Genomic DNA, 18,459 nt, shown 5'->3' on the forward strand with positions numbered 1-18,459 from the left:
GATTGGGCAAGATGAATTAAATCCCGCACCCGAGAAAAGCGAGCAAGACTGGGCTATCTTGTCCTCTAGGGATTACTCGATGCGTCCCGTAAAAAAACAAAAAAACAAAATCCTTTAAGTGATACATTTACAGTACATTTACAATAAATCATTTATTGTACAAGCTTGTCAGGTCAAGATATTAACAATAGCCTCCGTTTGGCGCGAAAATAAGCTCGGATACTTGTCCGCGGACATTATATGTTCCGAGAGGCGAACAGTTGTCCGAGAGCGTAGCTCAAGGAAAACTGTGAGCTTTGAGGAACAGATAATGTTCAAGGACAAATGTCTGAGTATTTTCGCTCCAAATAGAGGCTACTGTGTTATTGATCCTTCAAATATGTTTTTAGCAACACGTGCAGGTTTGGAAATTTGGGAATGTCACTCGGATATTCCCCAGTTTTAGCTGGGACATATTCAGTCACGTGATACGTTTAGCCCAATCGTGCGCGGACGAAAATATTTGGTGGATTATAAGGTCGGATATTCGCCTCGTTCGTTTTGCTTGTTCATGAACCCGATTGCATCTTGGTCCATATACACGCAAAGGAAAAAGAACTTGCTCAATATCCAACCATGTTGACCTCACGCTTGGTCAGTAACCCTTATATGCAGCCCATGTGGAGACGCTCGTAATAACCAGGGATTGAAAATCGTATTTTGGAACGATTTAGGGTGTTTTGCCTTAAAGGTTCACAGTTACTGTGTAAGTATTACGCGCATATAAATGACCTCGATCGCGTGCTTAGAGAGTTTTTACCACTACCTGGGAGAATTAATTGCACGTGGAGGCAAAATTCTCCTAAACGACACAACAAAAGACACAACAAGCTTCCCACGTTCAACAAAACTTTTTAATCGGTGTTTCCATGCAGAATTTACAGATTGCATATTTGAAGTAATCTGTAATCCAGAGAGGTCCATATCATTATTCTGTCAGTAATAAATACAATTTATAAAGAACATACAAAATATAGAATGTACTTTTCGACTTTTCAGGCACGAAGTTTTTCTATTGAGCATTTTGGCTTCCATCTGTCAACTTAAATTGAATTGTTCCCTAAAGACAGTATTTGGAGATCTATAGACTGTACTTCGTGAGTTGGCTTAAGTGACATGTTTATTCACAATCTTTTTTTGAAATTTTCTACAGAACCTAAGGCAACGTTCACAAATGCCGGGAGAATTTGAACGGCAGTTTATTTCTACAGTACGGTTAGACCTAACCATTCACACTAATCCGTCACGAAAAAGGAGCTTTTCAAAAACGCTCTTCAAACCGGAGGAATTTTAAAACGCCGGCTTTGCGTTTTAGTGTGGACGCAAAACATTTTGAAAACGACGCTTTCGAAAACGATGGCATCACGATTATTGCGTCATTTCCCTGCCCGTGTTTCCTCAAACACAAATCCAAAATGACCGGTGATTGTTCGGTTTTCAAATTCCCCCGGCGTTGTGTGAACGGAAAACATTTGATGCGTTTTCAGAGTGAAACCTCCGTTTTCAAATTCGTCTGGCGCAGTGTGGATGATGCCTAATAGAAAATTCCTCAAAAAAGAAAAAAAAAAAAAAAAAAAAAAAAAAAAAAAGGATTGATATAGGCTACCAAAATACAGCTCGGCTAACTTCAAGACTTCCATGTTAAAACTTGCTAGGGAGTGGAAAAAGCTAAAAAAAACAGACATTTCAAGGACGAAACATTTTCATAATTTTTTACAGAACCTAAAAGAACATTTCTGACTAAAAAGTTGACGACATAGGCTGCCAAAAAATATTTCACCTAACTTTAAGACTTAGATGTGAAAACTCGCTGTAGAGTGGAAAAAGCTATAAAAAGACATTTTAAGGACGAAAAAAAGATTGACGACTTCGGCTGCCAAAATATAGTTCAGCTAACTTTAAGACCTACGTGTTAACACTCTCTGTAGAGAAGACTTCGTGACTGATTCGCGTACATCAACTTGAATATGTGTTACAAAAAATTTCTGGATATATGAAATGCCGTGGGTATCTTAGGGAATGAATGCGCTATTTACATTTAAGCTTCTTTACACGGCGCAACCTCAATAGAAGGAACAGCTGTTTAAAAAAGATTCGGCTCTCACTTTATATAATTCATCTCAATAAGTCTATATTTTTTCATCTTTTTATCCTGCAGTTTAAAAGATCCTAGTTCGTTAGTTTCCAGTCATTATGCAAGTTCGTTATGTCCAAGTTCGTTACGTATTCAATATCGTTATGTTCAATATCTCTTAGCCCCGTTTTTCGTTGCATTCAATTTTCGTTATGGGCGATATTCGTTACGTCCGATGTTCGCTAAATCCGTCGTGTGTTGGATACGTGATTCCTGACATCTGTGATCGTTATTTCCAAGTTTGTTACATATACATGCCCGTTTTATACAATGTTTGCCAAGTCTGAGGTTGCACCACATAATGAAAAATGTCTACCTATTTGCCGATATATATATATTCCATAAAATGTGGATTTTATCTCACAAAGTTGCAAAATGAAGCTAATTTGACTTGATAGCTAGTGGCGTTAGTTCAGTCTGCCGAGAAATTTCTAAACGCGACTAGGCCGAGTTAAATGGCAAAGTCCACTGTCCTGTATCTGAAAACAGTTTCCGAAGACTTACCCGTATAAGGCTAAAGCTATACATATGAAAAACAAGAGACGGGCTTTACGTCTCTCTTCTTTTGTTCAGTCCTTCCCTCGCTCCAACCTCGTTTCCAGGGGACCCCTGGGAATGAGGTTGCCCTCGCTCGAAGGACGTCTTCGACTCGAGCCAAAAACACCCATTCCATTCTGATGACGTAGCTCGGTGTTAATATCTCTGATTGGTTCTTCTTTTCCCGCGAAAATTCACAACCGGCTTTAAACCAATAAGAGACTACCACGAATCTTGGAGAGAACTGTGAAATTCTGCGTTTAACAGCATGCAGCTTTTAGGTTCCAATCTCAGAATCTTTCTCGCAGGGGAAAAACTTCGAGCAAGAAACTGACTTTGACACAAAACCAAGCCCAGCTTCCTGAAGTCTACAAATCGCCGTAAATATCTGAAATATAAATTCCCTCTTCGCTTGCAAAAGCCTGTCTCTTTAATCTGACTGTAACACTATCTCTTTACCTAATAATATAATATAATTATCCATATGCATATCTAAAACTACGTTGGTTTGTAAAAACTAATCTGATATACTGTCGAAATATTGATATATATTCAGCTGCCTTACATTAAATGAAAATCGGCGCTAGTTAGAAAACACTAATGAGAACTGTAAAATACACACACACACACACAAAAAAAAAACGCTTCGCATGTGGCATTATGTTACAAAGATCAAGTGGATGATCTTGGAATGCTTTAGAGGCTAGCTTACTTAATAATGTACAATGCAGTGCCGATAAATAAAAAAAGTTACGTTCCCGGGGGGAAGACTCTCCCATATAAAAAGAACGGCGGTGCTCGTCGGAAATTTTAAAAAGAACCCCTAAAAGTACCAAGATCCTGTTTTGTGGGCGTGGCGTGAATTTTTTTCACCCCAAAGAGGTATCAATTCTAAAGCAACACATCATCTCCTGTCATTTGTTTTTTTCGGCTCAAGATTCTACAAGGTGCCGCAAAAACTCCTACTGTAGACCTGTTAAGGCTGAACATCCTCAGAGGTACCAAAACCGTCTTTTTAACCCCTAAAATGTACAACGAGCACCACATTCCTTTTTATATGGGAGTCCCCCCCCCTCCCCCAGGGGGGATTGCGTTTTGAAATACACTTCTAGCTAACGTTTGTTTTTTAACAGTTCCCTGATAATCTTTCTTTGTTACTTATTCTGTTACCTCTTGCTTTACACTGTTCTCAGCTTCTGCCACCATGTTGAGCAACGCTCCCGGAGATTTGAACCCGCCGGAATCATCAGTTTCCATATCTTGGCTTGCCTCTGGAAATAAATCTTCTCGTAACTCTTCCTTAGTACTGCTCTTGTCCGCATTAGTTTGTCCCGCTGTTTCTTCGCTCTGCCCTGAACCACTCTGTTCTGCTGCAGCGGGTTCCTTTGCCTTGTCATCGGAGGACGAACTATTTTCGGCGATGCTAGACAATGTAGCCGTCGCCGCTACAGTGGCTGCAGATCCCTTCTGCTTCGCGTGCCACCGCTTGTGCTTGTTAAAGTTCGACGGGTCACTAAATTTCCTTGGGCATTCCTTGCATTTAAACGGTCTGTCTCCAGTGTGAACACGAACATGAATTTTTAAACTACTGGAGCTGAAGAAAGTCTTGTTACAGTGTTCACACTTGTACTTTTTCTCTCCCGTGTGCTTGAGAAGGTGCGACTTCAGCGAAGTGTACTTCGTGAAGCTTGAATTGCATTCATCACAGGTGTAATTCTTGCCTGTCCGTTGCAGTTTTGCCCCGCCATCGTCTCCATAAACAGCCGCTTCGTCCAAGTCGACCTCAACACCTGCCTGGGCGCCATCTTGAAATTCGCAAACATGGAGCCGCAGTTCCTCCGCCTCGTAGAAGGCCGCGCTGCATCTTGAACAACTGTACGGCTTGTCAGAATTATCTTCCTGCGTATGTGACATTAAGTGAGCCTTCAGTCGGTCGCCTCTTGTGTACTGCTTCCCGCAGTAGTGGCACACGTGGGGCTTCTGCCCACTATGACGTAGCATATGACGTTTAAGGTCGACGGCTTGTGTGAAACGGCGGGAACAAACGTGACATTCGAACGGGCGCGCCCCTGTGTGGACAAGAAGATGGCGCTTTAGTCGGCTGGAAAAGGAAAATTCTTTATCACACTTTTTGCATCTGTACACTTTCTGACCAGACGATGTGACAATCTCGTCAGTCAGCTCTTCTTCTGTCAAGCCAGTCTCTTTTGCTCTCACGGGACGCCCTACAAAAAGAACATCATGACACAGCCACTTAATACAATCGAACCGATTGCATGTCTCGTTGACATGCAACGTTCTAGCATATGCCTTGTCAACCCCGTTCCCAGGGTCTTTGTTCTTTCCGCCGCTCTCTCGCTCCAGGGAAGGGAAGGAGGGGTGGGCTGGGGAGGGGGATGAAGAAGAGAGACCCTGGGAACGACGTAATTGCCTTGTCAGTTTAACTCCCAAATGCTTAGATTCTGATCGGTCAAATCAAAAATAACCCATCAAAACGATAGCAGAAATTCACTATAATAATGCCTAGCTATTGCAAAGAGAACTGAGCTAAGACTGGCAGTACCATATAATATGTGTTTAATATCGAAACTTATCGTTGCTATTACATAGTAATCGAAACGACTGACATGGATGCCTTTGAGCGAAACAGAAGCAAAATTAAACTCTTTCTCTTGATTGGTCAGCTCCTATTGGCTCATTACGTTCTTTCTTTAATGCGATTAGCAGATGTGACGGCTTTTGGCTTCAATTGGTTTTACGCAGTCCTTACTATGGCCCAGAAAGGAGCGCAAAATATGAAACCAAAATATCAAAGTAGCAGTTTGAAGCAAACGGCTGGGAAAAAGGTAGAGAGGACGAAGGGAGTGGTATGCAGGATCTTCTGTTAACAACGCACTTTAAAAGCGCAGTTCTCCAGACACCCACCTCTGTCTTTAAGATGTACCACAAGCGGTGGAGGTGGCTGTCCCAGACCATTCTTACTTCTTGTCATATGCACTGGAGGTTGCGGCGCGGCCGGTCGTATTTCAACTGGGATCCCTCTCAACCTGGGCCCAGTCCACTGCTGGTCCATGTGTGATGAGCTAATAGTGGGCGCTGATGATGACTGACTGGGGTGCTGAAGGGGAAGTGCTGGCATGGGGTTCACCACCGATGTAGACGGCATCTGCCCATAAACAGTCGTCGCCATTGTGGGCGGGTTAACGCTTTCTGCCTGATCATTCACCGAGCCATTCCACATGTTGAAATTCGGCGAAGGCTGGACTACAACAGGACTCTGAGAGCGAAGCGCTTCAGCTACAGAAATGCTCACTACAGGGTTGGAGAAGTCGTGATAGTTGGAGGTCGGAGGTGCTTCTATGTGTACGGGAAACGACGCAGGGGGGACGCTGTATACTTGCTCTGGTACGACAACAGGGATGTCGGGGCTCACTGATTCTCCTTCAGACGAGAAGTTGGACACCCTTCGTGCGACTCCTTTCCTGTCGTGTTTCCTGCGTAAAAAACCACATTGATGCACACTTAGTATTGTACAGAGGTAGTTCCGTAGATTTGCATTTCGATCATGAGACGTACGTTAAACACGAAGCCAAAACCGTCAGGCCAAATATGGGCACAGCGTTTTTTCGCATTTTTCCTAGGAATACTTCTATCTTGTTTCCCTGAGGTCATGTTGTCCCGTTGTCCAGAGATGAAGCAAAAACGCAAATGAAATTTATGTGCGCACGAACTTCGAGTATCTTCATGCAGCATTTTTTTCTCCTATTTTCCTCTTCAATTTTACGATCTACAGCCTTAAGAATATGAACCAGTACAGTTTTATAACTTTTTTTTTTTTTCGAGTAACTTCAGTTAGCAGCTACAATATACCTTCGTGTAGGAGAATGTACTGAATTGTTCTCATCTGGACTATCAAAAACCTGAGAAAAATAAAGAAATGTCAAACAAACAAACTAATAAACTAACTAACGAGCTCACAAACCAACAATGCAAGTAAGTGCAGCCCCTTGGCATTCTGGCGGGAGGCATCCGAAAGGGCCTGGGAACGGGTTGGATGAGTTTCCGTTGTATGTCTGCCCCTATGAAATTTCGCGCCAAATTGGGCGAAAGCCTGGGTATTAATTATGGCCGACTGAATACCTCTCCGTTTGTAACAGGACTGGTCGTGCTTCGCTGACCAGTTTGTAGTTGGGCACAGTCCTTAGCTGCCTTGTGTTTCAGGTATTTCTGCAAGCTGGTGAACATTCGCTTGCATTTTCCGCACTGGAACAGGTCAGGTTCGCTGTCCTCTCCCTCGAACTCATGTCCTGCAAAACATGAAGGGATATACATCAACGATCACCTCAGAATAGCGCAAATAGACCTCATGTTGCTTAGCAACTTCGGTGACAAAGCCGAGCGAACTCAATCAAAATTTTGCCAGGTTGTTGTTTTCCCGCCAAAAGATGATGACTGATAACCTCGTTCCCAAGGATATAGAAGAGAGGCCCTGGGTTCCAGCTTACTAGGTAAGTCGGCATAACAAAGTCGCCAGATTACACGAAATTACTGGTTGTGTCCTGGTGTGTCGGTACACAGAGGGAATAACCATTGTACCCCTTTCTTTACGAGCCTTTGTTTAGCTGTTGAACATTGTTGGGTCTTTTGTATCGGTTCTTGTGAACCGGTACACGAGAACAGAACCAAATTAAATAGTCCAGTTTCTTTTTGCCTGATCGTGTACGCGCCATTTGAAGACCTTTGAAGCTATATGATCTTTCTCCAAAATTATAAAGTTCTTGCAGCCTTGAATTCTAAGGCTGATTTTTTTTCCCGCCGATCTAAACCTCAAAGCAGACAGAAAATATCAGCTTGAATAATAAACAACATCGATAGAAGTGCTCTTTATAAAATGGAGATTATTAAAATCCGCGTCGGCCGGTTAAATGTCATGACCACTATTATCACCATAATTAGACACAAAGCTATCGCTCTATACAAAAGGAGTTTCCACATACCCTCAGCGAAATGTTTCCGTAAACAAAAAATGTAGAACTTTGCTTCTTTCCACATCTTTGCTTCTAGCATCCCTCGCACGACGGCAGCCATTGCTCAAATGTATACACACGCGGCTAGTGACATTTTATTTTTGCCTGCGTTGCACTATGGGATAGCATCCCTCACTCCTTATTTTATTTTTATTTTTTCACTCCTTATTCGTAAACTTTTCGTAAACTTCCGTGAACGTACGGGGATTTGTCGGTATTTTATTAGCCAATCAGATAACTGCACGATTATGTCCGAACAAGACAGCGAGTTGTCGCGAAAGAAAAATAAAAGTTTCATTCTTTTTGCTTCAAAAGGTGAGTCCAGGGAAATGACTATTTTTCTCCTTAAACTAGTGTGATATTTTTCAAATTAGCTTGTGTCACTGCTGCTGCTCATTTTCATCTTGTGCAATGTTAAGATAAAATCTTACAGCGAGTCAAAGTACAGTGTATAGAGCGAGGCTTGCTGTTCTTTGCCAGCGCTTGGTAGCTCTTGGTGTTACGTGTTTGCAATTTTCAGTTTTACAAGAGCCTTCATTTTTTTTGCATGCAATCTTTGATAGTATCTCTATGACTTCAAAGGTGAGTTGAGGTAACAAGTCTTCTACTTAGCTAGCTTTTTAAAGCGTCGTAATTGGCTTTTTATTGTACGACTGCTTGTTATGATCTACAAATTGCTGCAAGCTTAAGTTTATTAGTTTAATTTACCCAGAGAGAATAAAATTATGCTCTTGTTTATACCTAGTTTAAGGAAATAATAATAAGAAACATCTCTACCAGTTAAACTGGTATTCTCAATGTAATTTCATAAATTCCAATAACATGTCCTTCAGAAGTTCAGAAATATTTGGATATTCCATACACCTTATTCCAAAATGGCCACCATTTAAGTATTCTTTTGTTTTCTTGCAAATTAGCACTTGTTGCCTCGTTCTTAAGCTCAAAATTCAAAAGAATATTTCCCTTAAATGAGGCAACAAGGGCTAATTTGCAAGTAAATAAAAGAACACTAAGACGATGGCCATTTTGGAATAAGGTGTATTAATAGTAGGTAATAGACCCTTGAAATTTACAAAAAGTTTTAATCTGTTCTTGAAAAATTCTCCCCATGAACTAAATTAATTTTGTATAACTCACTCTCTTCCCCAAATTATTGGAGAATCAGCTCAAGAGACAAGATTTGTGTCTGTCAGCTGTGTATGTTGATGAGTTTCCTCACTGACTAACAGGACAATTTTGTATGCGAAACTACGTCCTCAGAGACCTAGGGGCTGTTAGTTGGGACAATGCGATATTTCTGGGCAAAAGCACTTTCCCCCGAAAATATCGCATATCGCATATTGCATCATCCTGACTAGCAGCCCCTGGCTTTCCCAAGATGGTGAAACCTCTGCACTGATGAAAATAATTGTTCACATAGGGGGTGATTGAATGGAGAATTTCAGGGGATTCCAAAAAAGAAATCCTCATGAAATGAAGTTGGTTAGATTACATGTACTTGGAAAGTTTTAATCATGGCTGAAATTCAGCTCAGGCTGAAAATGTGGGCCTGGTTTGAGAAACTAGGCTAGAAAAGTATTGGCCAAGAAAGAGCTCCTGGACTGAAAAGGGAACTCTGACAAACACACACGCTGGGAGTGTTCAGTGATTGTGTTTGTTGCTATGAGGAGAAAAGGTAAAGAACTTTCAACCCCCTTATGGGGCTGAATTTTTTTCATGTAGTCACCCAGTCGTGTTGATTGTTCAGTACAGTGGGACTTAAAATGACACATGCTCACAAGCATGGCACAAAATTGTGTCGAGTATGAAACACTTTAATAGCAGCCACACAAAATTGGTTGAAAATTATATTTGCCATTGTCATGATAAGCTTTTTTTATATTTTGAACTTTATCCTGATGATACATGTAGAGAATTGCTGTTCAGTAATGGGAATTTCATTACTCAAAATTTAAAATCCAGCAGTGGATCCATTTAGTTTTAGAGCTCATATCAACGAGTATTTTCAAAACTCATTTGTATTTATCAGTGTAACCCATGAAATTCAAATAGCTGGCTATATATAAGTAATTAACTTTTCTTGGGCATTGAAATGTATCAGCAGATATGTCATAAAAAAATGGTGGAGTCTTGGGCCCTTTTGTAGGCCAAAAAAGCCAAAAAAAAAACCCTTGCATGGGCCTTAAGGTCATTCCTCACATTTGCATTGTGCATCCTTACTGTACATAATTTATGACATCATTAGCATATTGAAAACATGACGGATTTGCCTTGATATTGAGCTCTGTCAGTTGAAAAATGGCTCTAGCTCACCAACGAGCATGGGCACTCCAATTTTTTTTCCAGTCACTGTAATCAACTAATCATAAGCTTTGCATGAGAAAAGACTGATCTAATTTCTATCGCTGAAAATTGAATAAATAAGAAAAATAGCAGATACACTGTGGTCTTTTCTATTTTGCAGTCGGTAACCACGTCAAAAAATTTGGTTCAAATTTTTAATCAAGGATTTAGCTTTCTGCCTGAATCAAACTTAAAATGTTTGTTTGTGTCCGACACAATGTATTGACTTTAGGTTAATGCGTGTTCTTATGAGTCTGGGTTCACAAAGATTTTACAATTACTGGGAATGCGTTCTTACAATAAGCATTAAATAATGTCAAAATGGGGCATTTTCAATGCCTCACTACTCCTTAATGAGCATGGGCACCCCCCCTTTTTTATTTCAAAATTGAAGTTATCATATGACAAATATTCAGTGGACAAAGTTTGAACAAAAATCTATTGTCACTTTTATTTCAGAGGAATTACCTTAAGCTAGGTCAGGATTTAGCCAATTAGCTCTGTGGCCATGGCTGGCAGCCTGGTTTTTTAGCTGGCATTGCCATAGTTTCGCAGAGTAAACTTTCCCAGGAAGCCCGTCAAAAAGCTTGGAAAGTTAGGCAGGGCTTTGCTAAACTTGACTAATGGGGAGCTAAAAGCCATGGTTGGAACACTTAGGCTTGGAATTTTGAGGCTTACGTTGGCCAACCTGACATCTGGAAAATTTTAGCCGAACGTATTGAACTCTAAACATAAATTTGATGTACATTGTAAAATGCAATTTAACAAGTCCTACGATCTGATCACACATGCACAACAACCACTACATGTGGAAGGGAGCTTTGGGAGGGTTGAAAGCCTGTCATTTGAAGCATTGTTGCATTAAATAATTTGGAGGGAATTATTATCCAAATTGAAGCCAAATAACTAGTCCCAATGGTAGCTAAAAGGCACAGAGAGAGTGATAAAAAAATATCAAACATACCTCCACCCCCAAGGTGAAACATGACATTAGAGTGATCTATCCCTGATATCTGTGAAAAGAACAAATACATTAATTATGACATGATAATGTAAACTCTCCAAAACCCAACATGCAAATATCAATAAGATAATTTTTGTATCCATTACAAGTTGCACCTAATCTGTATACACTTTATTTGACATAAATGACAAATAAAATTGTTTAGGTTCTATGTAGTTTTGGCCACTCACCAGGACTGCATTGTTTAGTTTAAACTTCTCTTATACCCATTTTTGTGGGATGAGTCCAGCCAGGTTATCCCTAGGCTTGATTTCCATTGCTCTCTCATGCCAAACAGCAGCTGGAAACCAAGCCAAGGTTATCCCAGTGTAAACCCAACAAGGTGAAAGAAGGTTAGTTACCTGACGTATCAAATTATTAAAAAAAAAAAAAACTTTGTATGATTAGGCAACTGGCCTCATGTCTGTCACTTAACCTGTAGGAATTTCTTAATGAGATCTTGCCTTTAAAACTTTTCAAGAAGGCTCCTGTCAGCATTATTATTATTTTTTTTTTTTCAAATTGCCTGTCAACAATATGCCATTTACTAGGGTGACAAAAAAGCACTGTAGGAATCTCTGCTAAGGAACGCTGACTTAAGAGTTTTTAGCTGGCATTCACCACATCAACCATTTCACCACCATCATGCCAACCAAAAGGGTAGTTTAATTTAAATATTTAATGAATCCCAATTCATGTATAAATAATTATTATTGACACTGGATTGAAAATGAGAGTACAATGTAATTATTTCTTTGTCAAAGGGTATGTTACAGTAAAATTTTACTTCAGCTGGAAATATTATATGGAAATCATATCTCGTCAAACATGTAGAATAACAATATTCTATTTTTGTTTCAGGACAAAGGTTTTGGGTTGTTTATTTAAATTACATTTCACAACCAAAATTAAGCTTGAGTCAGCGGTGGTGAAACTTTTAACTTCAATTCTGTATATGTAAATAAATTTATCGGTGGCAATATTATTCAAATGAGGGTATTAGTAATGAGTTTTTTTTGTTGTTGTTTTTTGTTTTGTTTTGTTTTGTTTTGTTTTTTACATGATGCTGTTTTTCGCAAATGATACAAGGTAATTCTGACTTGATTCTGACATATAACTCAGAGGATGAAATCCTGTGTGACCATTCAAATAAAATTTTGTTAACATCATTTACCTTTCATGAGGTTCAACTTTGAAAAGTTCAAGATGGTTCTAACTTTTAACTATGTTGATGAAGCCTCATTGTATGATTCCGACACTAGTAAAACAACTACAGTACCATATGGTTCAGCTCAGCATAAATCATACTGTTTAAAAGTGGTTGTAGATTGAAAGTCTTTGGATAAAACCTAAGTGTGCATCATTAAGCTGACAGCTAATGACAACAATACAGCTGCAAGTTGTTGCTTGTTTATTTGATTATTTGTTTGTTGTTGTTGTTGTTTTTTTTTTTTCAGTTTTTGGACCTAGGCAAATGATATCAATGTTTCTTAGTCTCCTGTTTGTAAACATTGATTCTGTACCAGTTTTTCACTTTTACATATTAAACTTTCAGCCATGTATTATGTCATGGTCTCTGCTACAAAAATCAAATGAGAACTGTCTGTAGACACAATGTCCAGTAATGACATACAACAGCAAATATAACTGATTTTTTTGTCAAGTTGATCAAGACATCCACAGGGGCGGTACAATTACTGTAAAGGATCACTTGTTGGGCTTATTAGACCCCTAATTTGAATTAGGGTTCATAACAATAATAATAGTAATTCAAGTTATCATCAGCAGGACTCTATTCTGTCAGTAACCACCACAGTTTATCTACCAGAGTATTGGACAAACTAGGAGGTATCAGCTATCTAGGGTGGAGGGGAAATAGGGGTGTCTGGTGTTTTCCTGTACCTTTCCCCATGTGTCTCGCCCCTTCCTTAGTGGCTAACCCCCATTGTGCAATGTTGTAAAATTTCTCCCTATTTTTCTTGTTTTCCCGCCCAAGGGTCGAATCCCAATCCATACCCATGCGGATCACACTTCCAGTATCGTTCCTCGCTCATTTGATCCCAGGTCCCCTTTCACTCCAGGGGGACTGCCTGTATTCCAAGTTTGCTACCATTGAAAACATAATTGATGGTTGAGTAGGTTATTGCTTGATAGCTGTGTAATTAATTTTGCCTCCACAAAGACAGAAGGAAATCATGGGTGCTTACCATTTACAAAAACCATCCGGTTGGAAATTTCAGGCATAAAGATTAGACAATTGAATGCGACGTTGCGGGAGAAGGAATCGCTATAAAGTATATCCACATCAGTTAGAGAGACTTCAAAGAACAGAAAAATAGCATCACCTCAAATCACAGCCCATATTTTCTGAAGCTTCCCTAACGGAATGGCACGAACCATTTGATTTTCCAACTGGAATTTCCAGTTTTCCCATGTAAATGGTAAGTACCCCATGTCTAATATTTATAAACCATAAAAAAAAAAAAATGAAAGTATATCAAAATAAGAAAAGATTTTATGTAATTTCCTTAAATGTAAAAATAACTCAAACACTCCAGTGGAGTGGATCAACAACATGAATGCACAATATTTCTATTTCTATGTTTTTTTCAACACTTTTCTGATGAAAATCCATTTTACTATTGGCTGACCCTAAATCAAATTTACTGCCCTTCAATTCTCCACATGGGAAAGATAGAGTATCTGATGCAAAAATACCTTTCAGTCACTTGGGAAATCTACTGTGAACATTTATTTTATTTGTAAAGCTGTCCTTTCTTAGGTGACAAGCTGTAGATTTTAGGAATTTTACTGGCAACCAGTTTTTACAATTTTACAATTCAAATTGCAATGTTTACATCTGGACCAAACATTTTATGAGGTCCAGCAAACATATACTCCAGTTTGAAATAACTGTACACCACCAGACATTTTTGGCAATAAAACATAATATGATACTATCACAACAGGGAAGATATTGATCTGTTAAAACACCACCAGACAGTGGGAAATGGAAAAAAAAAAAAAATTTCACTTTAGAACATACGAGTTATTTACGACCAGGGGAAACTCATTGCAATCGGCCAGCGGCGGGTAGAAACACTCTGAGTGAGTCGTGTTAAACTGTCGAACACGTCCATGTAGTTTCAATAGGTTCTTTTGATAAGTACATTTAGATATCGTGTTAACATGGATCAAATTGCTGGGAAAGCAACACCGCTTCTTGACTGTCTGTTTCTACTTTGAAAGCACGATAACAAGCGAACCTTGGCTATATTTAGCGGCGGAATCTTTGCCTCCCCCAGATTAAACGCAAAATGTATTTGACATTTTTACACCGCGGTTTAATTCACGTGCGACAAAAACATCAAGTACTTTTGAATTGTAAGAGTATTTCTGTTCGAAAATAATCGACCTCTCTTTATAAGCTTCTAAACAAGATTCAAGCAACTTTGGGAAGCTGCTAAGCATGAACAATGTCAAATCGCCGACTTCCTGAAATAAAACCACGCTATTCAATTTCGTCGTCGGCAACCGACAACATAAGGCTTTATAGTACGAGTTCATTGAATCTTAATGTAAATTTGTATAAAAAACGATATCGCAAAGCATTTCAATGCAGATCGGTGCAAGCGAGAAACGAGGTTTATTCATGGGCAACCTACCGAACCACCCGTTCACGAGGTGTCAGATACAATATTTTCGTACTGTACCAGCGACAATTTAACCCAATAAGTGCAGGGCCGGTTCGCTTAATCGCAGATCTTGGTACAAAATGTTGCCCTCGAGGTAGACAATTTGTAAATACAACATCTCACTCGTCCATAAAGCCCTTTGACACGCAGGGGTTGGGTTAATGGCAGTTTACCAATAGGAGGTATTTCAAATACGCTATTCATTTCACACATTTACATGCAAGCGTGCTTATCATTAAACTACAAAGGACTTCGATCGTGTTTTCCTTAGCGAAGACACGAAATGCTAAACTCCTCCAACAACGCCGGGAAATGCTTTTAAAAGTAACCGGCTAGAAGAGAGAACTAGATTACAGTTTTCTGGCACCTTACAAGCGCTAAATTTCACTCCATTTTACTATTTAGTTACATAATCTAATGAAGCATACCAAGCAGTGTGTCAATCGACAAAACACGCAAGACCAGGCAGTGTTGAAACAAGCGACGCCTAGCTCGGGAGAAATATAAAACAATGGGCTTACCAACATAAAACTGTTCCTTCTGCCGTTTGGTTGTTCTTTAGAAAGCTTCGAAATTATCGTCTCCAGGTTCTGTCTAGGAAATAAAGCGAAATAATTTTAATTACAATCAATTTTCACACCAAACACATGTGCGTGAACAACCCATTCAACTTCGGCGCCAACCCGAGCAGGCATTTCGCAAACAACGTGGATGCCTTCTATCAACTCAAACCGGCTCCAAAATTACCCCTTTCTCGTTTCTCCAAATTCCCCCATCACAATCCCTGGTCCGATGGTGTTCGCTTTTGTGAAAGCACCGAATTTCGAGAACTAAATACAGGATTATTGTTTTCGGCGAAAGGTCAACATGTCTTATGCCTCCACCATCTTTGCATTCCTGGTCGCTCTAACTGGAACCCTGGTCAGCGGTTGCTTCTTGTCACGCGAACTTGACACGCAATCGATGTACCGGAAGGGAAAGACTGGGTTAAACTCACGCAAACACGACATTCGCTCTTGAATTGACAGGTATGTGTTGGAAAAGTTGATTTTGTCCAGCCAACAAATTTCTAAGACAGAATAATGCCAACCTGGTAAATCTTTTTCTCCTCTGGTTGCAAAAAAATGGTGTCGTCTTTGGTTCTAGCATTCATGCGTGATGCTGAGTTCTTCTGCAAGGGTTAGAGATCACGCAACCAACTTAAAATGCTAAAGGAAAAGCCAATTCAGAGCAAAAGAACCAATTGCAAGCATTTTGTGGGCTCATAAATTTTCTCATATTTATTTGCTTGCCTAATGAAAGTAATATATTTAAATATATATATTTTTCCTACAATTATTCTTTCAGCGCTTGATTCTTCTCTGGCACCAAAGCTTCCGGTCACGAAACGACGTATAAGTTCTATCACTTAGAATGTAGGGCAAGCTCTGTAATTAACTTGGGAAAGCTCTTGAAAGGTTTAAGATGTGAAATATATTTTGTTCATAGGGTTGTGGTAGTAACACGCTTTGAACAGAGGCGACAATTCTTCAACTGGAATCATTGATTCCAGTTGAAAAAATAAATAAATCAGATGGAATAAAAAGAAAAGAAAAGAAAAAAAAAACACACACAATTAGCGCTTCGTAGTGAGAAAAAACAGTTTTTGCTTTCTCCGTTTAAGGGAGCACGCTTCGTTCGTGTTAATTAGGAAACTACCAGTGTTGAATTGTTATATGAATCCCCCAGGAAATATCCTTCCTTGCGACTCGCGCCAACTTGAATTTTGAAGCTATCAGTGCTAACGGGATCTATAGTAAGCTCTCGGTACCGGTTTAGGTTCAGTACATGGCGTGTTATGATTTTGTAAACACTATTTTCGTGGAAGCGCGTTTCAAAACAAAATATATTGCGTTTGAGTCCTCATGAACACGATAAAGAGATTGCTTGAAGTATTGTTATTGTATTGAAAGAGCTTGTCCAAAACTTCGATATCCGGTTGGGCAGTTGTAAATGTGGTTATCCACTTGGCCCAATCCTCGCGCGATCGTAGGGAGAACTAACCGTTGGGGGTGGGGGTGAGTGCAATGTACTGAGTATTAATTGCTACGATTACACTAGAAATTAAACCGGCTAATCTAGTGTACACACCGGTAGTACGGTCACTTCTAGACCACGAGCATTCAACGAATAAGCAAGATATTTCCTTTACGTCTCGCCCATTGTCTCTGCGGTTTTTGCTTGTTACGTAATTGTTTATGCAATGTAACACCATTGTGAATTTCTGATACACGGTGTAGGTTTTCTTTCGGAAAAACTCTTGAATACTACCATGTCTTTCCACTCAGTTCTCTGCTCTCTTCTCCCTTTTGCCTGTCTCAGCTATGACCGAGCTAGGCGGTAAGTTTTACGAGGTCAAGGCTAAAACAAAGTTCGTATTTTAGAGCAAACGTTTGAAAGAAACCTCCATTCAAATCCCAAAACCACCTGTAAACAATATAACTATTATCTCCTGCTGCAAGTAGTTCTGCATGTATGGTTAAACAAACCGCAACGGTTAATGTTAAAAGATGACTGGACTCAAAAGAGAAATGAATCGTGAAATAAGTCCTTTTCCCACGGGTGCGTATTGAAGGCCATATACCGATTTAACGGAATATTGTAAGTTCTTTATGAGATCATACGCTTCTTATAAAGCGTTTCCGGTGTATGGAAATAAATTAACGTGTAACTTCTACAGTCCGACCGGAAACAAATTCCAATCCAGTCCAAAAAGGCCATTTCCGGTGCGAGTTACCTTGTGCCTCTGTTTTGAAACGAGACTTGGTGCAAAACCTTTCATGAGAAAATGAGTTTGATTTGCATGAAAATGAACATGTAGGTGGAACACATTTCCATATGAATGGTTTCGCACGAAGACACGTTTTAGCTTGTTTTGATACAGGCAAAGGACAACTCTAAAAAGGCCATTAGGGAAGGACATTTTTTTTTTTGAAGGGGTGGGGATGGGTTGTCAGTTTCCAAAAAAAAAAATCTGCAGAGAAAAACTGCGGGAGAAAAAATCGTGTAAGGAGAGCCATGGGGAAAAAATTGAGCAAGTGCTGTCTACCAACCTTGTCCTTATCGTGTGTTTTGCCTTAACAAAAAAATATCCTTGCACAAGCTATTTCCCACCAAAAAAATGCACAACCTAAAGGTGAGAAAAAAAATTTCATGGCCCAGAAAATTGCCCAACCAATCCCCACCCCTCTCGAAAAACAAAAAATGGTCCGTCCGTAAGAATGAATTATTCATCAAAAGGGGCCGTTAGGGGTGATCAGAGGAGGCAAGGTTATCTTTGCGACTCTCTGATGGGTTATTCTTCTGTCCCTTGAATCGTGTAAAAACCCTCTGATAAATCGTGATTGAAGAATGAAATGTTTATCTTCGAAAATCGTAAAAATGAAATTTAGAGTCGTGAAATGAAAAATTAAAGTTACCGGATAAGACTTCTCCACCCTTTCCCCTCCACCCTTTCCCGTGCCACGTTACAGTGACCAATTGTAGGTCTGGCTACGGAGGGCCATTACTCCAGTTGCTGCTATTTTTTCTTTGTTTTGTTTTATGTTTTGGTGTCGCGAAATATGCGAACCTCAAAATCGCTTAGAACTACAAACCGTGCCTTGTAGACACTGTGAGAACATCTTTCTTGTTACTGTTTAC

General features: G+C 39.7%; 1 protein-coding gene across 1 annotated transcript; it reads right to left on the bottom strand.

The window, feature by feature from the left end:
* Positions 1-96: 96 nt before the first annotated feature.
* Positions 97-15,709, bottom strand: LOC145460284 (uncharacterized). The gene is made up of 7 exons (XM_081445039.1): positions 15,526-15,709; positions 15,300-15,372; positions 11,045-11,093; positions 6,851-7,017; positions 6,581-6,630; positions 5,636-6,204; positions 97-4,935 (listed from the first exon to the last, which is right to left on the bottom strand). The coding sequence occupies exons 1-7, from the start codon at positions 15,552-15,554 to the stop codon at positions 3,869-3,871; spliced, it is 2,004 nt and encodes a 667-aa protein (XP_081301165.1). The 5' UTR covers positions 15,555-15,709; the 3' UTR covers positions 97-3,868.
* Between the last annotated feature and the right edge of the window lie 2,750 nt (positions 15,710-18,459).

The sequence above is a fragment of the Orbicella franksi genome, chromosome 11, assembly GCF_964199315.1.
Source record: "Orbicella franksi chromosome 11, jaOrbFran1.1, whole genome shotgun sequence".
Classification (NCBI taxonomy): Eukaryota; Metazoa; Cnidaria; class Anthozoa; order Scleractinia; family Merulinidae; genus Orbicella; species Orbicella franksi.

Bases quoted from the DNA above. Each gene is read 5' to 3' on its own strand.
- LOC145460284 (XM_081445039.1), bottom strand. From the start codon at position 15,554: ATGGGGGAATTTGGAGAAACGAGAAAGGG. The intron at 11,094-15,299 runs GTAAGCCCATTG...TTCTTTTCACAG, and splicing joins GAAGGAACAGTTTTATGTTG to ATATCAGGGATAGATCACTC. The intron at 4,936-5,635 runs GTGGGTGTCTGG...TTCTTTTTGTAG, and splicing joins GGTACATCTTAAAGACAGAG to GGCGTCCCGTGAGAGCAAAA.